Source organism: Pleurodeles waltl, chromosome 8 (genome assembly GCF_031143425.1).
Source record: "Pleurodeles waltl isolate 20211129_DDA chromosome 8, aPleWal1.hap1.20221129, whole genome shotgun sequence".
In the NCBI taxonomy this organism is placed as follows: Eukaryota; Metazoa; Chordata; class Amphibia; order Caudata; family Salamandridae; genus Pleurodeles; species Pleurodeles waltl.
In genome coordinates this window covers 72722258-72746621 of record NC_090447.1, presented here as the reverse complement: position 1 = coordinate 72746621, position 24364 = coordinate 72722258, and the positions used below count along the sequence as shown (strand labels likewise).

Sequence of the window (24364 nt, the reverse complement as noted above, 5' to 3'; positions counted from 1 at the left end):
TTGCTTATTTATACTTACATAACCTGGGAAATGCAGATATAATTCAGGCCATGTTAAATTTTATATATGCTGCTTATGGAATTCGAAATATGTATTAATAACATTTTTAGTAATTTTATGACTAAGAAACCTGTATGTTTTATTTATTGGATGTCTTTTACGGTCTTTCTGTACCGAATAAAGTGATGATGATGACATTAACAATGAAAGCTCTAAGTCAGAAGTAGCATCTGAAATGTATTTACCGCACACAAGGGTATCTAATTTACAATACAAATCTTACTAGACAAATTAAAATATTTGTACATTTTCGATTTATTTAACTGAAAAACATGAAAACATTTGTCACAGGAAACATGTATTGACTTCACTAAATTTTAACAAAATCTAAATAGCCAAAGCTGCGTATTGTTCTTTATCCATCATTCCTCTAATCTAGGAAAATGGAATCAAGGAGGGTAGTAAGCAAAATATTGTATTTGTTCTCTTTTTTTGAGCACCTGTCTTTTTTAAAAATAATTTTATATATCTTCCATTTGAGTAGTTAACATCACTTCTGGATAACAAACAACTAATAAAAAAATATCAGAAACAAGCAAGTGCTAATGAGCTGATCCAGTGCTCCTTGTGTGTGGTTACATTTAGAACAACATTCACATTTGAAAAATAAGCGTGGAAGCCTCAATCTCCAGTACCAGTAAGACGTCAAGAACTACTTTAACAGAACACAAATCATATTTACAATTCCCATTAAGGTCTTAATCACCATTAAACTAAGCTTGACTTGCATACTGCTGTACCTAAAAGCAGCCCTCACTGTTGGTGGTACTACTTTACATGTACTGGTACTCAACACCTCAAAAGGAACACAGTTGACTACAAAAAAGATTTACATCATGTGAGGAATACACATTTCATAACAGTTGTTATGGAAAGGGCCTCCAAAGGAACACAGCATCACAACAATATCTCCAAAGCACCAAAAGATGGTATCCAATGTGTGCATGAACTTCAGAATGAAAATAAACACATCCGCTTCAAAAGCACATTTTTACATGTAGCACCGAGCCTTATCGCATACAAATTTATCCTGGAGCATTACTTTGTAAACTTTGCTTTGTTTGGTCCCTTTGCAGTAACAGTCATGTGCCCATAGTCTAGTCACTATACATTCAACATTGTTTTCCTTATTGCTTCCACTGCTTGTTCCCGTTCTTTTAGAAGGTCTTTCAACCTTCGAATTCTCTCCTCTCTGATAGTTTCATCAATCTCACATTGCAGCACCGGAAGGCACTTAGATGAAGATGCTACAGGCTTTTCAGAGGACCATGCCGTGCTTCTCCAAGTCTCAGGGCTTGGCGACCGATCAGGCTCCTCCCTCACTGGGGAAGTGCTTGGGCTAGACGCCTGCTCTACTTCTAAGAAGTCCAACCTAGGTGACAAGGGTTCTTGCAATGACTGTAGACTAATGCTAGCTGATGACTCTTCATGAACGTCACATTCATCTACTGATAATCTGGTGCTGTTAATTTCCGAGTCTTTGATTAGGGTGCATGCTGTGTCACTTTCATTTCTCTTTGTGTTTGTGATATTGTGGTGTTTTGACTTTCTCTTCTTGTAAACCTTAAGTTTGACATGATCATCTACTTGCTGGGAATTATTTGGTCCCATACTGTCAGATACCACATTATTGTTTAAGGTGTAAGATTCCAGGACATGCTTTCTCTTTGGCTTTACTATATTATCCATCAATTTAAATTTTCTTTTAAGGGGACCCACTACAGATCGCTGGTCTTGTACATCTAAATTTACGGATGTTTGATCTAAAATTGGTACATGGACATTAGTATTTTCAACATTTACATTAGAGGGTCCCTCCTCAGCACTACTGCTTCTTTCCAAAATGCCTGGGGTGGAGACATCTCCACTTTGTGGTTTTCTTTCTTTGGAAACCACTAGCTTCAGATTTGAAGTTGCCTTCTGCAATTTGCTTGGTTCTATGGAAGCTGCTTGGTGGACCACTGGCAGAGGGGTAATGGTGGTTTTGTCATGTTCACCTGGAGTGAATGTATCTTTAGTTACTGGCCTTGCTGCACTGTCCACATTATCTTCCATTTCCATCTTCTTTGAAACCACTATTTGTAAAGAGGCATTTACGTGCTTTGATAAATCTGAGGCAGCTTGGTACAATATTGGCTGAACAATGCTTGTAATTTTACTATCTTTTGGGGTATTTTCTTCACTCTTGTTTATCTGCGTCTTTCCAAGGTTATCAGATAGATTTGAAATGTTTTTCTCACGCATTTCTGGCTCACATTCCATAATTACCTGTGGAGAGAGAAATCAGTTTCATATATTTAAAAGGTTGCATAGCACTATGCATATTATTCACAATACAGATTAGAACAAAAAGAGTGACGTGATTTTGTGATTGACATTCCTATCCAGCTTAAAAATAGTGTGGTTTAGTTTGCACGCGATACCAAACCATGTTAACGTCCATGTACTTATGTACTCCATGTCCAGGCTTCCCTCCTATTTTGACACTCTTGTGGTTGAAAAAAGCGAGTTGTTTACCTCACGGAGGACCAATTACACACAGAAGCCAAAAGGGACGGATAGTAAACAGATGATAGATGTTCTGCTCTTCTTTAGTCCCTCACTTTTCCTGAAACAATGATACTAAGCTTGTGGAGGCGGGATCATCCTTTCTTTGAGGAAGGGGAATGAAGAGGGGGTTAGCGCTTCAGATCAGAGGTGCCGTGGAGCTCTCTGGGACCCTATCTTACAAGGAACACGCGAGGTCACACAGCCACAACGCCTCAACAGCTCTGCACCTGTGCTGCCATGAAAAAAGGAGTAATGCCCCATCATGATTACTCTGTCGAAAGATGTGCGCTTGTGCAGTTCTACATTGTAGACAGGGCCAGACAAGCATTTACAACCCCTTCTAAAATACAAAAGTATCTAGAGAGCCAAGGATGGGCGCAAACGCTTATTGCACCCACTTGGACACTTTCTGTAATATAATACCTGCCATCTACTGTGCTTACTGTCGCCTTGGCCATGACAGATGGAGAGTAACCCTACAATGTGATCTCTGGAGGCCTCAACGACTCTGTGGGCTCCAGGGATGGAAGGTGCAGCCTGATTAAAGGGACTGCCTGCCCCCCTTCCATTCAATTCTACAAAAAAAGTTTTACAAAAAATCTATCCATAGTGTGCTCTCTGTCACCCTCTTGTGGTTATGCCAGTCCAGTTCCATATTAAACTAGAAGAAATATCAGCCTCACTAGCCCCTTCTGTAATACCAAAGTGTCCCAGGGCTACAAGGATCATGTGCAAAACCTGCTCCGCTCCTTGGGCACTTTCTGTGATAAAGCTCCCCTCGGTAGGACAGATTGGGGTAAACATCCCAACTTACTCCAGGAGAGACAGAGACTGTTTATTGTCTAGTTTTGATCTAGCACCCAAGGCTTAATGTATTTTTATTTAACAGACTATGATTAACCTGGTGTTTGTTGTGCTACTGCTGGCCTCGAACAAACTGCATTTTGATAATTTTCGGTGAGCCATTAACCCCTTCTGTGCCGCGGACGTAGTGGTTACGTCCTGCGGCACAGTGCTGCTGTGCCGAGGACGTAACCACTACGTCCTCGGCACACAGCCCAGAGGGAGCGCTCTCGCTCCCTCTGTGGGGTTCCCCCCCACCCTCCCAAGTCAGGGATGGAAGGGGAAGCCCTTCCCCTCCCACCCCCGACCCCCCCCAACCACCCCTGTGACGTCAGCGCGCGAGCGCGCGCTGATTAGTCACAGGGTCTCCCCCATCGCGCTGGAAGCAGAGCTTCCAGCGCGATTGAAAAAGAAATGCTTTTGCATTTCTTTTTCAATCCCATGGGGGAGGCCCCGAGAGGCTTCAAAGGGAAGGAAATGTATTTCCTTCCCTTTGAAGTCTCTCACAGGTTTCAAAAGCCGGATTGCTTGCAATCCGGCTTTTGAAACCCCACTAGACACCAGGGATTTTTTTTTCTTTCTTGAAATTGGCAAAAGGGAGCGACCCCTTGGGCAAGGGTCGCTCCCAGGGGGGCCTTTTTTTAGGAAGGCCTTTTCTGCCCCCCCCTGGGGGCAGAAACCTCTAGGCACCAGGGACCATTTTTTTTTTTTTTTTTTTTTGTGATGAATTCTTTTTTTTAGGTGGGGAGCGATCCCTTAGGCAAGGGTCGCTCCCCTACGGGGCAATATATATTTAGGCCATTTCTGCCCCCCTTGGGGGCAGATTGGCCTATTTTGATAAGGCCAATCTGCCCCCAAGGGGGGCAGAAACCATTAGACACCAGGGAGTTTGTTTTTGCGCGCGAATGTCACGCAACAAAGCAACCCCTTTGGCAAGGGTCGCTCCCAGGGGGGGCAATTTTTTGGGAAGGCCTTTTCTGCCCCCCCTGGGGGCAGATCGGCCTATTATTAGGCCGATCTGCCCCCAGGGGGGGAAGAAACCTCTAGGCGCCAGGGCAAATTTTTTTTTTGTGTTTTTTTTTTTTGTTCTTTTTTTTTTTTTTTTTTAGAGATGGGGAGCGACCCATCAGGCAAGGGTCGCTCCCCTGGGGGGCAAATTGTATTTAGACCATTTCTGCCCCCCTGGGGGCAGATTGGCCGATTTTAGGTCAATCTGCCCCCAAGGGGGCAGGAACCACTAGGCACCGGGGATTTGTTTTTTGGCGCCAATGTCACGCAGGGGGAGCGACCCCGTAGGCAAGGGTCGCTCCCGGGGGGGGGGGGGGGGGGGGGGGGTGCCGGTTGGGGGGGCAAATTTATTTTAGGCCATTTCTGCCCCCCCGGGGGACAGATCGGCCTATTTTTAGGCCGAACTGCCCCCGGGGGGGGGCAGAACACTCTAGGCGCCAGGGCAATTTTTTTTTTGTGTTTTTTTTTTTTTTGTTGTTTCTTTTTTTAGAGATGGGGAGCGACCCATCAGGCAAGGGTCGCTCCCCTGGGGGGGCAAATTGTATTTAGACCATTTCTGCCCCCCTGGGGGCAGATTGGCCAATTTTAGGTGTTTCTGCCCCCTAGGGGGCAGAAACCACTAGGCACCGGGGATTTGTTTTTTGGCGCCAATGTCACGCAGGGGGAGCGACCCCGTAGGCAAGGGTCGCTCCCGGGGGGGGGGGGGGGGTGTGGGGGGGGAAATTTATTTTAGGCCATTTCTGCCCCCCCGGGGGACAGATCGGCCTATTAGGCCGAACTGCCCCCGGGGGGGGGGGGGGGCAGAACACTCTAGGCGCCAGGGCAATTTTTTTTTTTTGTGTTTTTTTTTTTTGTTGTTTCTTTTTTTCGAGATGGGGAGCGACCCATCAGGCAAGGGTCGCTCCCCTGGGGGGGCAAATTGTATTTAGACCATTTCTGCCCCCCTGGGGGCAGAAACCACTAGGCACCGGGGATTTGTTTTTTGGCGCCAATGTCACGCAGGGGGAGCGACCCCGTAGGCAAGGGTCGCTCCCGGGGGGGGGTGGAGGTTGGGGGGGCAAATTTATTTTAGGCCATTTCTGCCCCCCCGGGGGACAGATCGGCCTATTATTAGGCCGAACTGCCCCCGGGGGGGGGGGGGGGGGGCAGAACACTCTAGGCGCCAGGGCAATTTTTTTTTTGTGTTTTTTTTTTGTTGTTTCTTTTTTTAGAGATGGGGAGCGACCCATCAGGCAAGGGTCGCTCCCCTGGGGGGGCAAATTGTATTTAGACCATTTCTGCCCCCCTGGGGGCAGATTGGCCAATTTTAGGTCAATCTGCCCCCAAGGGGGCAGAAACCACTAGGCACCGGGGATTTGTTTTTTAGCGCCAATGTCACGCAGGGGGAGCGACCCCGTAGGCAAGGGTCGCTCCCGGGGGGGGGGGGGGGGTGGGGGGGCAAATTTATTTTAGGCCATTTCTGCCCCCCCGGGGGACAGATCGGCCTATTATTAGGCCGAACTGCCCCCCGGGGGGGGCTGAACACTCTAGGCGCCAGGGCAATTTTTTTTTGGTGTGTTTTTTTTTTTGTTGTTTCTTTTTTTAGAGATGGGGAGCGACCCATCAGGCAAGGGTCGCTCCCCTGGGGGGGCAAATTGTATTTAGACCATTTCTGCCCCCCTGGGGGCAGATTGGCCAATTTTAGGTCAATCAGCCCCCAAGGGGGCAGAAACCACTAGGCACCGGGGATTTGTTTTTTAGCGCCAATGTCACGCAGGGGGAGCGACCCCGTAGGCAAGGGTCGCTCCCCGGGGGGGGGGGGGTTGGGGGGGCAAATTTATTTTAGGCCATTTCTGCCCCCCCCGGGGGACAGATCGGCCTATTATTAGGGGGGCAGAAACCTCTAGGCGCCAGGGGAATTTTTCTTTTTTTTTTTCTTTTTAGAGATGGGGAGCGACCCATCAGGCAAGGGTCGCTCCCCTGGGGGACAAATTGTATTTAGGCCATTTCTGCCCCCCTTGGGGGCAGATTGGCTGAGTTTAGGTCAACCTGCCCCCAAGGGGGCAGAAACCACTAGGCACCGGGGATTTGTTTTTTGGTGCCAATGTCACGCAGGGGGAGCGACCCCGTAGGCAAGGGTCGCTCCCGGCGGGGGAGGGTGGGGGTTGGGGGGGCAAATTTATTTTAGGGCATTTCTGCCCCCCCCCCCCCCTGGGGCCGGCTGAGCTACAGGCCAAACACCACAGGTAGGCACCTTGCAAAAAACACCTCTGTTTTCTGTGAAAAAATATGTTGTGTCCACGTTGTGTTTTGGGCCATTTCCTTTTGTGGGCGCTAGGCCTACCCACAGAAGTGATGTACCATTTTTATCGAGAGACTTAGGGGAACGCTGGGTGGAAGGAAATTTGTGGCTCCTCTCAGATTCCAGAACTTTCTGTCACCGAAATGAGAGGAAAAAGTGTTTTTTGGGCCAAATTTTGATGTTTGCAAAGGATTCTGGGTAACATAACCTGGTCAGAGCCCCGCAAGTCACCCCATCTTGGACTCCCCTGGGTTTCTAGTTTTCAAAAATCACTGGTTTGCTAGGTTTCCTCAGGTGTCGGCTGAGCTACAGGCCAAAATCCACAGGTAGGCACTGCTTTTTATAAAAAAATGTGATGTGTCCACGTTGTGTTTTGGGCCCTTTCCTTTCGTGGGCGCTAGTCCTACCCACACAAGTGAGGTATCATTTTTATCGGGAGACTTGGGGGAACGCTGGGTAGAAGGAAATTTGTGGCTCCTCTCAGATTCCAGAACTTTCTGCCACAGAAATGTGAGTAACATGTGTATTTTTAGCCAAATTTTGAGGTTTGCAAAGGATTCTGGGTAACAGAACCTGGTCCGAGCCCCGCAAGTCACCCCTCCTTGGATTCCCCTAGGTCTCTAGTTTTCAGAAATGCACAGGTTTGGTAGGTTTCCCTAGGTGCCGGCTGAGCTAGAGGCCAACATCTCCAGGTAGTCACTTTGCTAAAAACAGCTCTGTTTTCTGTGATATGTCCACGTTGTGTTTTGGGGCATATCCTGTCGCGGGCGCTAGGCCTACCCACACAAGTGAGGTATCATTTTTATCGGGAGACGTGGGGGAACGCTGGGTGGAAGGAAATTTGTGGCTCCTCTCAGATTCCAGAACTTTCTGCCACAGAAATGTGAGGAACATGTGTTTTTTTTAGCCAAATTTTGAGGTTTGCAAAGGATTCTGGGTAACAGAACCTGGTCCGAGCCACACAAGTCACCCCTCCTTGGATTCCCCTAGGTCTCTAGTTTTCAGAAATGCACAGGTTTGGTAGGTTTCCCTAGGTGGCGGCTGAGCTAGAGGCCAAAATCTACAGGTAGTCACTTTGCTAAAAACAGCTCTGTTTTCTGTGATGTGTCCACGTTGTGTTTTGGGGCATATCCTGTCGCGGGTGCTAGGCCTACCCACACAAGTGAGGTATCATTTTTATCGGGAGACGTGGGGGAACGCTGGGTGGAAGGAAATTTGTGGCTCCTCTCAGATTCCATAACTTTCTGCCACAGAAATGTGAGGAACATGTGTTTTTTTAGCCAAATTTTGAGGTTTGCAAAGGATTCTGGGTAACAGAACCTGGTCCGAGCCACACAAGTCACCCCTCCTTGGATTCCCCTAGGTCTCTAGTTTTCAGAAATGCACAGGTTTGGTAGGTTTCCCTAGGTGGCGGCTGAGCTAGAGGCCAAAATCTACAGGTAGTCACTTTGCTAAAAACAGCTCTGTTTTCTGTGATGTGTCCATGTTGTGTTTTGGGGCATATCCTGTCGCGGGTGCTAGGCCTACCCACACAAGTGAGGTACCATTTTTATCGGGAGACTTGGGGGAACATAGATTAGCAAAACAAGTACTATTGCCCCTTGTCTTTCTCTACATTTTTTCCTTCCAAATATAGGAGTGTGTGTAAAAAAGACATCTATTTGAGAAATTCCCTGTAATTCACGTGCTACTATGGTCACCCCGGAATTCAGAGATGTGCAAATAACCACTGCTCCTCAACACCTTATCTTGTGCCCTTTTTGGAAATGCAAAGGTTTTCTTGATAGCAATTTTTTACTCCTTATATTTCAGCAAATGAATTGCTGTATACCCGGTATAGAATGAAAACGCACTGCAGGGTGCAGCTCATTTATTGGCTCTGGGTTCCTCGGGTTCTTGATGAACCTACAAGCCCTATATATCCCCGCAACCAGAGGAGTCCAGCAGACGTAACGGTATATTGCTTTCGATAATCTGACATTGCAGGGAAAAGTTACAGAGTAAAACGTAGAGAAAAATTGATGGTTTTTTCACCTCAATTTCAATATTTTTCTTTTTCAGCTGTTATTTTCTGTAGGAAACCCTTGTAGGATCTACACAAATGACCCCTTGCTGAATTCAGAATTTTGTCTACTTTTCAGAAATGTTTAGGTTTCTGGGATCCAGCATTGGTTTCATGACCATTCCTGTCACTGACTGGAAGGAGGCTGAAAGCACAAAAAATTGCACAAATGGGGTATGCCCCAGTAAAATGCCAAAATTGTGTTGAAAAATTGGGTTTTCTGATTCAAGTCTGCCTGTTCCTGAAAGCTGGGAAGCTGCTGAGTTTAGCACCGCAAACCCTTTGTTGATGCCATTTTCAGGGGAAAAACCACAAGCCTTCTTCTGCAGCCACTTTTTCCAATTTTTTTGAAAAAAACGAAATTTTCACTGTATTTTGGCCAATTTCTTGGCCTCCTTCAAGGGAACCCACAAAGTCTGGGTACCTCTAGAATCCCTAGGATGTTGGAAAAAAAGGACGCAAATTTGGCTTGGTTAGCTTATGTGGACAAAAAGTTATGAGGGCCTAAGCGCGAACTGCCCCAAATAGGCAAAAAAAGGCCCGGCACAGGAGGGGGAAAAGGCCTGGCAGCGAAGGGGTTAAAAAAAATATTTATATATGTCTTTGGTACATTAAGTTTCTTTTCCTTTGAATGCCAAAAAGGACTGCCTCGAAAATGCAAACATATCCAGATACAAGTATGTACAAGTGCACATTTAGATGTATTAGACCTTTAAAGACAAACTGATTGGCATTGCCTAGGCTTGTTTATATACTGTTCACTAACACAAACACACATGTATATATCTAGAGAGAGAGATATTTAAAGGGAAAAACAAAGGTTACAGGGATGTTAAAGTTAGGTTGATGTTTTGCTTACACAAAAACATAGAAATTCAGCAGTTACAGTTATACTTGTATTAAGAAACTATAACTCGCAGCCTGAAGTTACTTAAAGACTCGAGTTATAGTTTCTTCAGATAATATAACTACAAATGATGAATTTCAATGGTTGTGTGTCATGAGTTGCTCGCCAACTGCCCATACCGCATTTGGAAGTGAGGCTTCCAAAATTAGGGCCATACATAACCCCAAGATTTGTGGGAAGGAACACTGCACTAGCAGGTGGTGGTGGAAATGTTGGAAAAACATGTGATACTGAAATATTTTCCCCACTCCAAGATGGCCACTACATTCACAAACAGACACTAATGCGAGTCCGGATGTCATCCCGTGATGTGTGGTGAGAGCGTGGATATAAATAGCCATCACGCCGTCGCACTGACTGCCTTTTGGAATTTCTGGCATTCAGTACGTTTGTGATCCACCGTGTGAAATCTGTGTTTATAGTATGTAGACTGGTGGATCCATCTTTCTGGGCCGGGGCGTGCAAAAGGTGGTATTAATTTTCCCGATCGGTTGTGCTTCAGCCATTTGTAGAGACAAAACAGTGAAAAACTTTTGTTTCCTCTGTTTATTTCCTTGCTGGCAATTCTTTTATCAGTCTTAACTGACACCAGGGACCCCGACTCATTTTTAGGGGCGAGCGCAAAGCGCTCTGTCTCCTGAAGTAATCTCTCTTTGGGCTTCCAACCACGCCCATGTCACGTCAGTCACTTTCATTGGTTCGTGGGCTTGAGTTTTAAAATCCGCTTGCTTTCATTTGTTAAAGGCATGCATCCGTCATGCCTTTTCCGGTGTTTAGCCCACCTACACAGCACCGGTAAACTACTAAAAACATACGAGGCTCGATGTTTTCTGGACTACTTTATCGGTTTATTTTCCACGCAGTGCGATCGCGCTGGGGTTTACATGGTGCGATTGCACTCGATTTTTCCGTTTTCAATTTCACCACGATCGCGCTGCATTTTACATAGTGGGATCGTGCTGCGTTTTTTTTCTTTTAATTTGTGTGGCAAGAAAAGTCCGGTTAGGAGTTTACAACGCTAATAGCTCTAACGCGAGTAAATGTGAGACCCGTTGCATTGAAAATGCTTGTTTGCTATGCAGCGCGAGTACACTCATTTGTGATTCAGCACCTGATATAAACAATTATATCCCCTTACCGTATGTACAAATGAATATTTAACGATATATGTCATGTGAACGATTGGAGAGTGTTATTTCTAGCTTAGGTACTCACCATATAGTTTCATTTAGGGAATATCGTGGAAACCAAATATTACCTGGCATTTTCCATTAGTGGAGTAGGAAACTCAAGCACGAAATTGTGAGTAAAGACATTATCCTCCTTGATGATGCATGAGAAGTGATGCTACCTAACACTACTGAGGACATGAGTACATTAATGTCTTGGTAATATCACTAATCATCAGTTCTAACATTTGTTTGTAGCTAACTGTACATTATCTGTATTTTGGCAAGTGACGTAACATTTCTCTTTATTTTGCCGATGGTATTTTACTACACCTTTACCAAGTTTTTTTCAGATGTTTCTGCTGCAAACTCTTATTAAAGTGAATGTTTTGCTATCATATTGTTGTGATTCACGATTATTTGCTTTTCAGATCTCCCGCTCTACTGCACCGTCCATAATCCCCCCTCCTTTTTAGCCATGCTGTTCCTCTGTATTATACATCTATATCACAGACAGAGTTGCTGAAAAGTGGGATTCTAGGAGGGTGCTGTTCCTGAGGATCCTTCTAATCAAGTTGTGTCATTTTGTGTGGGTAAAATGTCAACCTAACTATAGCTTTCCTGTACCCTTTGTTTGTTTCTGTGAATTTCAGTTTTTTTTTTTTTTTTTTAACATGAAGCGTATTATAAACACCATTTGTTAATACAATCCCGCTGCGCACAGGGCTGAGCGGTGGGGTTTGGCTGCAACCAGGCCCTCCATCCAACCACCAGGCATGCACTCAACCTTCAAGCTGTGCACTTTGGATCCGCAGATCCATTACAGATTTACACTGGGGGTTGCGCTGATGAGCACTGCGGTGGATCCACGGATCGGCCAAAAAAAAAAAAAAAAAATGTGAAGACCAATTGTTTGCCCATGAGGGATCCCTTACAGACCCCTCCATGATTCTATAGAGTTAGGATACCCCTATCATGCCCCCTTATGTGTGTTGTACTGAGTTTTTAACCTCTGAAAGGGGAAAGTCTGAGAAATGAAGAACTAAAAAATAGCAGCATTGCAAATGTTTTGTTGATAACTTCAAATTACGAGTGAGGCTCTACTTCTGCCCTACCAGTAGAAATATAATGCTTCCCGGTCTATGAAAATTGATAGCAGTACATGCCAATGAACGTGTATGGCCATTTACCATTCCTGGCAACCTGGACATTTATTTAAAATAGGATTAGCCATGATACCACTATAACGGTGCCTGTTGCACCCAGTTTAGTAAAATCAAAGCGAGTATTCGGGATGTCTAGAACTAGATCAGGCATTTTACATATAATAATTTTCAGTGAGGATGTTGTGTATATCTTTGACCGTGCTGAAAACCAACTGTACTTTACTCTCCAGTTGCTCCCACAGACAAATCAGAATCTTAATTAACCACTGCCCCATATTATGCTCGTCACCCAGCTTCTGCTGTCTGGGAAGCCATGCTGACAACATTAAAAATCCCACACAACACACATACATACATAACAGAAAGCTGCTTTTAGTCAGACCAATTCAGCCTTTGGTTGGTTTGTGTGACAAGATTTTAGACAGACCACAACCTGAAATTAAAGCAGCTGAAAATAATTCAAGCAGTCCACCCATCACTGTTTGGCTGTCTATTTACAATTTGAACCAATGCATTGTACATAACTGCTAGTTACTCTTTTTCAGAGACAAAAACATGTCTTTTTTATTCTGGTCATTTGTGTCATGTATTTAAATACTCGATTGAAGTACTTAGTCTCCTGCTGCTTCTTTTGGCAGCCGAAATAGGCAATCACAACATAAGTAAGAGACCTTCGCTCACTAAACCACCATCATGAGACTGCCGGGGCAGCAGCTGTTGTGTACCATGCACCAAACTCCTCCCTCGGGTCTCAATTGGGCCTGAGAGCTCCACTATGCATTATTGTGAGATGGCCAGGACAGCAGCATGAAGGTATTACTCCTGCCCTTACAGTCCCTTCATGAGCTACTGCCTTAAGTCACTATGTTGCGGTTCTGTCGTCCAGACCAAGTTTGATTCAAATTCAAGAAGGTCTTTATTCAACCTGCTTGAGCATGAGATCCCTGTGCCCGCTACAACTCATAACATGCATCAGGAATCCACAACAGAACATTCATAGAAAAGATTCCAAAGAGTGTCTTAAGGCACGATACATCCCCCTTCACCCGTTAATGTTAAACAAAAACACATAGGAAATAAATAAATAAAACAAAAATAGATAAAAATATAATATTAAAATTAAATATAAAAACGACAGGGGATATCCCCAGTGCAATCGTAAAAAACAAACAAATTGAACTTGCACGTAATCCTCCACATACATAGGCGGTCTCCTCTCTCTCCTAGCATGTCCCAAACTCACTCCTTCCTCTACTGCAACAAAACTCCTTACTCCTACACCACATTCATCACCTTCAGGTACATTCCCTCTCAGTCCACACCACTCCGTGGGCCCCTACTTGAACGACCTCCCAATTCCTTTACCATAAACCCACTGCAGCCCTGTTCTTCACCCTTCACTTAGATTCTTTGAAAGTTTGTGTAATCAAATCTGATGATAAGCACTCCTCAAATCTAACTTTGAAAAAAACCTTACCATCATTCAACACTAAAATGTCATTGATACTGGGTAAAGGAAAGTTACCAGTGACAATATTTGTGTTAACCTGAGAGTTTAAATCAAATCTTAAAACAACCATCAGCCTTTTGTGTAATGGCAATGGGTGAAATAAAAGACTATGACTCCCTCCTTTAACACTTCATTCAACAATGTTTTGGCCTCGTCCGCGACTACCAGAGCTTTCTCGGTTTATGTTAGACTGGTACCTCCCCTGGTTTAATAATCATTTTGTGTGCATACCCCTTCAATTCTCCCAGCTTCTCTCTGAACACTCCCTGGACACTCCCAATACATCATCAACACTCACCTCTTCAACTACTGTCACCTGTTCAGAAGACCTGATTTAAATTATACTTAGGGCTCCCGGTTTTATTGTATTTTTTTTTTTTTTCATTGCCATCTTTATTATACATATTTATGTTTTGCTCAATTATTCCGTCTGTATTCATTTTTATTTTGTGTTTACTGGATAAATGAAGCTGTTATGGGTACAGTTCCACACGTAACTGATAAAAGTATGCTAATTTGCATGTCCAACAAGCTTTAGCTCTGCACAGTACAACATAGTAACGCAAAACATTTGCATTGTAGAATAGCATAAACAGCCGATTATCTGCACTTAGTTAAGCTTGATTACGAAATCTTTTGTTCTGTTTTTTTTTTTTTTTTTTTAACTCCCTTACCAATCAATCTAAACACCTACTGAGTTGAAACTCGTGATTGACAATAGTGAGGATCATCCAAAGACGACCCATTTTCTGCATTTTTCTGTATTTAAGTATAAGTACCGGCAGGAAAATGGATATTTCCTGTCTGTATTTATTTGTAAAAATCAGTAAAAATGGAAAACTGGGAGCCCTTATTATAATTTGCAAATCGTACAGATGCATACATCCCAGAAACGGTGGTCCACTCTGCAACATAAAACCTTCCCCCAGTCTCTCTAACCAAGAACTTAACGGTGGTGTTAAAATAGCCCACAATGTTGGTTTCCTCCTCTTGATAACACCCTGGGCAAATGCCCTTGGGAAGAAGCTAAAAAAACTTTAAATGCAATATCACCACTGTACCACAGAGATCACAAGAGGATTTCCACAGAGATGACGGTCCAAAAGAGTTTCCACCTCCTGAGCAGAGGACACACTTACACCCGCACACAGAGCAAAAAGAAGCCAAAACTCTTCTTCAATTCCGCAGGACGTAGACGAGGGATTCAGAAGTCCTCTCTGTTTCTCCAGCCACTGGTAATTCTGAGAGTCCTTCCTTTATATTTACAAGTATGTTGATGAACCCTCTGTTCCTCTGCTCCCTCCCACCAGCTATAGTGTATGCAGGAGAACCGCCGGGAGACTGCACCCTTCGCCAGAGATTGGTGAGTGGAGCAGGCCATTACAACGCAGCGCAGGCAGTGCCGTATGACTGCAAGCTACCCTTGACCACGTACTAACCTAGAGTTCAGGCCTGTTGTGGCTCTCATAGTAAAACAACATCTGACTCAATATACTGGAGAAATACTGTGCGATGGTGGATCCCCTCAAAATACCAAGCATTGCGGTCTCCACAAGCTTCTTACAGCGTCAAGACTGCCTATGTGACAACAGTTGGACATGTCTCTGCGGGTCCTGTCACGTGGCAGGTTGAGTGGCTGGCAACTCATCTTCAAAATGTTACAATTATGTCGTCCAGATAGAGTCTGATTCCATTTAAAAAATGTCTTTATTCAACCAGCCTGAATGAGACTTCCCTGTGCTAGCCACAACTCATAGAACCTCCACGGATCAGGAATCCACAACAGGACATTCACAAAAAGATTCCAAAGAGCGTCTTGAAGACAAAACACACTGCTGTTGTAATGCAGAGTGTCGCCAGTACAAGATTTCTCAATCAAACCCAAGTAAAGCAGGGTACCAATTATTCATGGAATTGTTATGGCACCACCCACTGGAGACTCTGCTGAGTCCCTGGTAGTAGAAGCTGGCTGCTGGGCAGGGCATTTGATGGCTAATTGTTTCTGCTGTAATACCAGTTGGCTCCGCCAATGATTGTAACAGATGGGAGCATTCTCAGATTTTCTTACAGTGAGCCAGGTGCAACTACTATAACAAAAGAACAACTTCTGAATGATAAAAATGGTAATAATGTCTAGCAATAACTTCAGGTCAAGTTCCTCTTCATGAGAAAAGTACCTGAAAAACATCAGTTATTGCACTTGAGCTATTTTACTTAGGAATGACTTCCCCGAAAATCAGGATTCACAGTTAGGTGTAGCACAGACCTGGTAATGGATAATGAAGATAAGATGTTGGATGCCAGTCACATCTATTTGGGGGTCTGTTCTCTGCTGCCTTTGACACCATTAACCACGAGTTTCCTTTATATTCCAATATTTTATTAAGGATTTACAGTGAGATCGTACATAAGGAGAACAAGACATCTTGTGAACACTACAGTAATTGAACACATTATGCTAGAAGATCTGTTAAGAGGACACCATAATGCAGAACCTAGGGAAGCGAATAGGGAGGGGTGAACGGGACACATTGAGTGGGAAAATGAATGATAGTGGAGAGACATGGGCAGAGGTGAGAGATGCCTACAACAGGCAGCATGTACAATGGATGTAGTCAACTATACAACTAATAAACAAGCATTGGCAAAACCAACAGGTCCCATGTATGTGAGATCTACTGGCTTGCCAGCTTTTTTTGCCATGTACAGCAGAGCAGCTTCTATGCAGCATGGTTGAAATAAAAAATAATAATAATAAAAAAAAGCTATGACAGAGCCAACGTGGACTGCCTCATGGCATTTTTGAAAAATGTACTTTCAGACATGCTGCACAGAAGCTGTATTGGTCGACAACATGGCTAAAAAACAAACAAAAACAAAAAATGAAAAACCTTAATAATTCTATTATTTGGCTTTGTCAGTTTTTTTGGACAAAGCCAACAGATCTCCCCTAGACAAGACCTAATGCCTTTGCTAATGCTTGTTTTTAATTTGAAAAGTAGGGAATGGTGCAGCTCTTGCAAGTGGCTCATTAGACATACATATCATTTTCAAAGAACAAAAGAAAAGCTTGTAACAACGAGGACGTAGTTGCAAAACGTAATTATTTTACAGTGTGATCACTTTAAAAACAAAAAAAAAAAGTGTCAATACTCTCTACAAAGCAATTCAATTATAGGACAATGCTGGGCCCAGAAAACCATTGTCCTGAAAAAAAATGATCTAGAACGGAATGTTGCACATTAAAGCAGCATATGGCAAAGAGGTAACATACAGACCGCCATGCCGCAAGTCAGGTGTCCACCTTCTGCATCACTGAGCTTTGCTTGCATTAGTCCGCAGGAATATATTATTAAATATAAAATGACAATAAAAACATATTTTTCAACGAGGTGAAAAACAGCAACTGGCTTTATGAAATCGCTGAGCTTCATAAAAAAACAAAAAAACAAAAAAAAACACCCTAAATGGGACGGTTCATTCAAGCTTAGAATCGTAAAACATTGCAACTCGTAAATATTTTAAGGGCTAGAGTATTAAGGAATGATAGGTTTGATTTCCTGTAATTATAAAATATGTAAATGTTAAGGTAAATACAAACCCCGCCTGCTTCAGTACTTTCAAACAGCACTTTCTGGAAAAAAGGCCTGCTTTAAACATCCTAATGCAGTAATACACAGAGTCTGTCGAAAGGAAGCAGCGGCGGGCGGGTGCAACAACTACAGGCAACAATGTCGGCGAGCACACGACGGCGGTGGAACCTACTTGAGTACTTCAATGTTAGCGTGAGCAGCGGCCAGGCAGGGCACTAATCAGGGCCAGGCTCCATCGAAGAGGCAAACACTTGGAGAGACAGTGAGTCCGACTTGCACCGACCAATGAAAAGCAAGGAAATGAGCGAGACGATGAAGACAACAAATGGTATGTAATGGGTGGCTTTAAACTGTTTTAAGGTTGTTTTCTTTTTTTTTTAAAGAAACAAAAGATGCTGGAAGCAACAGCACATGCACTGCCTCAGGCGAGACCTAAAAATGCATACATATGAAATAAAAATCACAACTGGGAAATAAATAAACTAGCGTGCAATCAAAACTTTTTTTTTGCGTATAACACATGGGAACAATTACGGTCACCACTGCTTAAGGCCGAAAATTGCCAGAGTATCCCCAAGTCATTACAAAAGAACCGCATCGAAAGCAATCACTGGACAAGCTGAACCTTCAGTTTGCAGATGAGCCTCTCGAAGGATCCAATACAGATCATCCAGACAAGTTGCTAAGTCTTGTGGGCACAACAATGCATCTATTCAGCTGCCTACATAATAGACCACCTTAGGAATTCAGATTGGGAAGTCCAGTGACATTTCAGACCAGAGACAGCAAAGCGATGGGTTGAAAAGTGCATTATCTAGCCCCCCCTCCAGGAGGCCCAGATTTCCACCTGTAAAGAATCAAGCATGGCAAGACCACAATGCTGCTTCATTTATTCAGTGAACACAAAATACAAATGAATAAAGATACAAACTGAGCAAATAAATAAATACAAAGTCACCATCCAGACGATTGACGGCACCTCCAGCAGTGAAATGGGTCTGAGTACGGATAAGTGTAGGCAACAAGGCTTCCATTATCAAGTATGCAGCACCCGAACGAAGCAGAATACATGTTTGTTATCATGGATAAGGAAAAGTTCCAACCACTTTTGTTTTGCAGAATTTTGGCAATTGAGTTTGCCATGAAGGGCAGAGCGCATGTTCAACTGGCTCTGAAAAACATTTTGAGATCCGACAAAACACATTGGCCGTGGAGGACACCACTGAACTGGCCTCAAGAATTCAGGTAACCTATAATCGGAAAGCCAAGTGGGTAAAATTCATTCAAGCAATCCATCCTTCACTGGTTTGTTTTGCTCAGTGTCACGTCCCAAGTGTGGTGGGTACTTCCAGACATGGACCTCCGGTCCGCTGCGTCACAGGACTCTAGCTGAACACTATTGATAAGACATACATAGGCGGAGATCGGTGTGCTTGTGTTCCCATTGTGTCAGGGCAGTACTTCACTCTTCTGAAGAAAGTTGGCTATCACAGACATCAGATTATGGACAAAGGTCACAGCGTCACCAATGCCAGCAGGATGTTGGTGGTTTATAGCACTATACTCTTCTTCCCAACATGGATATCTAAGGTTTTTGATCAGCAGCCGGGCGGAGGCAGAGGTTGGGGAGATGACTGATCACTATCAAGTGTTACAAGGAGAGAAATAATAGTAGTGGAGACAGCTGGAAAATTCCTTTATCAACAACAGGAATCCATTGCAATTAAGTGATGCTACAAGAGATGTTTACATCCTCACTCTTGAGATGACGATAAGCCATGACTTGCACTCTCCAGCATCCAGGAAAGGTAGCTCCAATGGAGATGCTTAAAAAGGCCTTATGACTTCAAGAGATTTAGCCATTTTCTGGACTTCTCCTTTCTTACGTCCCACAGCAGGTGCAGCAGTGTTCGAACTGTGTTCCTCAACAAGGGGCATGGGACAAGACCAATTATGAATTGTGTACAGGGCACGGTATAGCTGTGCCGACACATGAGTCAGTTGTGCAGTATGTGGTCAGAGACCTCTGCTATCGTCCATACCCACACTAACATTTAGAAGCAATGTTCTTTGAGCAACCTGCATTTGGAGAGCTCCATCTGCTGTGTTTCCAGTGGAGAGGAAACGTGTTCCAAGTGGAGATAAAGTAAAACTGGAGCATGGTCAGAGCTACCCCTCCAAAAAAGACAGATAGATTAAGAAAAAGTCTGCTGTTGCACAGGTTCAACTTAAACAGGAACCCAAAGTGTATTCCCCATCACACAGATGCACAAACGTCCATTGCCCGAATAGAGTGTGGCTGTCCAGGTCACTAGTCATGGCCCTACTTCCGGTATTGGTAGTGTCAGGATTTTTAGAGCCATTTAAGGCAGGGTTAAAGATAAGATTTTGAATGCTGGCAAAAAGCAATTCATACCTTGCCAAATTCTGAGAGTATTCTAGAGAGCTGGGTGACGAAGCATGATTTGGTGCCATTTGGGACATACATCAATCCTGCAACAAGCCTTGGAAAACCATTTCAGTGATTAGGAATCATACTACTGGTTCTGCCAATCTTTAAGCACTGTGCTTGGAAAGAATTTGGAGGTTTTGAGTATCAACTGAAGTGGGGATACTTCAGTTGCTACTTTCCTTCCATGGTTCTCATCAGCTAGCGTAATTCTTTAAGAGATGCGTCTCCTGCAGCAGTGCAGTAAGAAAAAAGTAACTAACCTGTAACTGAATCTCTCCATTACTGATATCTTTCATAGAGTTGCATGCTTGAATCACCCCTATCGAGCTGGGAGTCCCAAGACAGACATAATGAGCAGTACAATGTTAAACAAAGGCTGAAAGGCTTTACACAGGCACATTAGTAGCCTATTCATGTCATTATAATAGATCTGCAACTCTGACAATCAGAGTAAAGAACTGTCTTCACCCTTCCACACCGAGGCCACCACTGCTCAGACTTTTGACATGAAGGTTGAAGATGTCTTACTGGCGGAAAGACTCTAAGAAGACCACTAAGGAACTCTCTAATAAGTCTATTAAAGAAGAGGTACAGCTGGTTCAATGTTCTTCTGTAATGGGAACCGGCTGCCAAATGAACCCTGACTGAGATACGAGTCAGACCTGATCTGGCCAAATGTAGAAGATACAATAGTGTCTGCAGAGAAAGCAAAGATATGGGGGACAAAGTGTGCTCAGTACACCAAACCCAAAAATGTTTTCACCTTGCTTTACACGTCTTATTAGTAGTTACTTCTTTGGACATAATTTCCTTGCAGTTCTCAGAAAGATTTAAGAGATTAAATTCATTATGTTTAGGAGACAGGCCTGCTGAATCGAGACAGCAGGTGTGGAAGAAGGCTTTAACAGAATTTGAGGTGTTTCTGGGAGGAAAAGCAGTTCAGTGAACCAATACTGTCTGGGCCACCATTGTGCTACTAGAATGAAGTGCCTCTTTATTTTTGTTAATAATCTCAGAAGCAGAGGAAGTGGAGTAAGTCCCAACCTATTTAACAAAAATGCATTCCTCCATGACCCTAGAAGGAAGTGCTTAATGGCAAAGTACCAGCATTCGCCAGTTCTCAAGGTCAGCAAACATATGCAGTTTTAGTTTGTCCCAGGAACAAATTAGGTTCGCAATTTGGGTTTGAATTAGCCTCTACTCATGGCATTCCTTTGATGTTCTGCTGAAACTGTCTGCCCAAGAGTCTGTTATACTGGGGGCACGCTCCACCTTTATCTGAATATAATGAATATATGGCCCAATCCCATATATTTTGAGCTTCCTTGAATAACAGGCGTGATTGTGTTCATCCCTGTTTTTAATACAATACATGCTTGTGTTGTCTATACGCATCAACAACGAAGAATCACTTATTCTTGGAAGGAAAGTGTGCAGTCCTAGAGTCACTGCTCTTAGTTTAAGGTCACTGATGTGAAGATGAGCTTCCATTAGAGACCACTTCACATTGACTTCTAACTTCCGCAAGTATGAACTCCAATCTTGTGAGGCATCCATTGTCATAACGAAATGGGCGTTTTCCTGAAGAAAAAAATAATCTGACAGTGGTGCTTTTGTGTTGAACCCAGCAGGTCAAAACCCATATTATTTGATATGTTACGTGCATCAGATAATCGAAGAAACCCACTTTCTGCCGCCACTGCTTGTCTAATGCCTCGCCTCTCATGCCTCTTGAACTGGCCTCATGTGAAGGTAGGAATGTGTGATCAAAAAGGATGCAGGATTATATCCCTTAAAAAGGACTTGAATAGGTGCACGGCAATGGATCTTTCTTGCTGCAGTTATGCGGATAAGGCAGGTCTCGGTCTCTCTCTCGTCTCTCTCTCGTCTCTCTCTCGTCTCTCTCTCGTCTCTCTCTCCTCTCTCTCTCCTCTCTCTCTCTCCTCTCTCTCTCCTCTCTCTCTCCTCTCTCTCTCCTCTCTCCTCTCTCTCCTCTCTCTCCTCTCTCTCCTCTCTCTCCTCTCTCTCCTCTCTCTCCTCTCTCTCCTCTCTCTCTCTCTCTCTCTCTCTCTCTCTCTCACAAAATGGCACGAGAAACTGGATATGCAGGGACACAGAGCAGACTTGCCTCCGTTTAGCATGAGCCTTAGATTGTCGAAGAACTCTTAACAGTTTCTGCTAGATTCAGTAGGTGACTTGAAAGAATTTCCCTTGACCAGCCAGTCATCTCAATACAGAAAAACCTAATTGTTGTGATCACTGTATCTTTCAATGCAGAGACCTTTTTATTTTGATCTGAATATGTGCATTATTTAACACACAAGAGGTGGATACTTTATTCCGTCAAATCCACATGTCCAGCATATTCTAATGTTCTGGCAATGTTTCATGTAGTGGTGATAATGAAGCATCTGCAAAACACATTCACAATAGTTGAATATGGCCACAATTGTTCCGTTGAGAAATGTTAAACAAGTAACTGCAAGAAACTTAAACCACTATGTTTACTGTTTAGTTTAGGAGTTATTTCAAGGATCCCTATGATGGGTATATTCCAGTTCTACCACGATTGTCCAATCTCTCCTCAGTATTATCCAATATCTTTTGCAACAGTGAGAGGTCTGAGCATCTAGGCAAGACATTAAACAATACCTTTGAGTGCTGTCCTCCACACTGCCAACTAAGGTCTTCTTAGCCATAATGAAAATGTCACTTACCCAGTGTACATCTGTTCGTGGCATTAGTCGCTGCAGATTCACATGTTTCGCACAGTCCGCTGCCTGGTGTTGGGCTCGGAGTATTCCAAGTTGTTTTTCTTCGAAGAAGTCTTTTTTGGTCACGGGACCGAAGGACTCCTCCCTCTTCGGCTCCATTGCGCATGGGCGTCGACTCCATCTTAGATTGTTTTCCCCGCAGAGGGTGAGGATGGAGTTGTTTGCTATAAATAGTGCCCATGCAATGGAGTGAATACGTATGTACATAAAAAGTTTATAATAATTATTTACAAATGTACAAATGTTTAAGATTTAAGATCTACTTCTAAACGGCTACAGGCTTCCCGGGGAGGCGGGAGGGCACATGTGAATCTGCAGCGACTAATGCCACGAACAGATGTACACTGGGTAAGTGACATTTTCAGTTCGATGGCATATGTTGCTGCAGATACACATGTTTCGCATAGACTATAAAGCAGTTACCTCCCCTAAAAGCGGTGGTTTAGCCTGTAGGAGTTGAAGTAGTTTGGAATAATGTTCTTAGTACAGCTTGGCCCACTGTAGCTTGTTGTGCATTTAGTACGTCTACACAGTAGTGTTTAGTAAATGTATGAGGCGTAGACCAGGTTGCAGCCTTACATATTTCGCTCATAGGAATGTTTCCTAGAAAGGCCATTGTAGCACCTTTCTTTCTGGTTGAGTGTGCCTTTGGTGTAATAGGCAATTCTCTCTTGGCTTTAAGATAGCATGTTTGAATACATCTGACTATCCATCTAGCAATGCCTTGTTTAGAGATTGGATTTCCTATGTGTGGTTTTTGAAAAGCTATGAACAGTTGTTTTGTTTTCCTGATTAGCTTTGTTCTGTCAATGTAGTACATTAGTGCTCTTTTGATGTCTAATGTATGTAGTGCCCTTTCAGCCACGGAATCTGGTTGTGGGAAGAACACTGGCAATTCTACTGTTTGATTTAAATGGAATGGTGAGATTACTTTTGGTAGAAATTTTGGATTTGTTCTTAGAACTATTTTATTTTTGTGTATTTGAATAAATGGTTCTTGTATGGTAAATGCCTGTATTTCACTTACTCTTCTGAGGGATGTGATTGCAATGAGAAATGCGACTTTCCAGGTTAGATATTGCATTTCACAGGAATGCATGGGTTCGAAAGGTGGACCCATGAGTCTTGTTAAGACGATGTTAAGGTTCCATGAAGGAACTGGTGGTGTTCTTGGTGGTATAATTCTTTTTAGCCCTTCCATGAATGCTTTAATAACTGGTATTCTAAATAGAGACGATGAATGAGTAGTTTGTAGGTAAGCAGATATTGCTGCGAGGTGTATTTTTATAGATGAAAAAGCGAGATTCGCTTTTTGCAAATGTAGTAAGTATCCCACTATGTCCTTTGTAGAGGCATGCAATGGTTGGATTTGATTGGTATGGCAGTAGCAAACAAATCTTTTCCACTTAGATGCATAGCAGTGTCTAGTGGAAGCTTTTCTAGCTTGTTTTATGACCTCCATACATTCTTGTGTGAGGTCTAAGTGTCCGAATTCTAGGATTTCAGGAGCCAAATTGCCAGATTCAATGATGCTGGGTTTGGATGCCTGATCTGTTGTTTGTGTTGTGTTAACAGATCTGGTCTGTTGGGTAGTTTGACATGCGGTACTAGTGAAAGGTCTAGTAGAGTTGTATACCAAGGTTGTCTTGCCCATGTGGGTGCTATCAGTATGAGTTTGAGTTGGTTTTGACTCAACTTGTTTACTAGATATGGAAGGAGAGGGAGAGGGGGAAAAGCGTATGCAAATATCCCTGACCAACTCATCCATAGAGCATTGCCTTGTGATTCGCGGTGTGGGTACCTGGATGCGAAGTTTTGGCATTTTGCGTTTTCTTTTGTTGCGAACCAATCTATCTGGGGTGTTCCCCAAATTTGAAAGTACTTGTTCAGAACTTGGGGGTGAATTTCCCATTCGTGGACTTGTTGGTGGTCTCGCGAAAGGTTGTCTGCTAGTTGGTTTTGGATCCCTGGAATAAATTGTGCTATTAG

The 24364-nt window shown here is 43.6% G+C and overlaps 1 protein-coding gene across 2 annotated transcripts in view; it reads right to left on the bottom strand.

Annotated features, from left to right (window-relative positions):
- Window positions 1-297: 297 nt before the first annotated feature.
- Window positions 298-24364, bottom strand: part of LRIF1 (ligand dependent nuclear receptor interacting factor 1) — a 105914-nt gene continuing 81847 nt past the window's right edge. For both annotated transcript variants that reach the window (XM_069203738.1, XM_069203739.1), the window contains one exon: window positions 298-2328. In XM_069203738.1, the coding sequence (XP_069059839.1) occupies window positions 1165-2328 (1164 nt within the window). In that variant the 3' untranslated portion in view covers window positions 298-1164. The remainder of the gene's footprint in view (window positions 2329-24364) is intronic.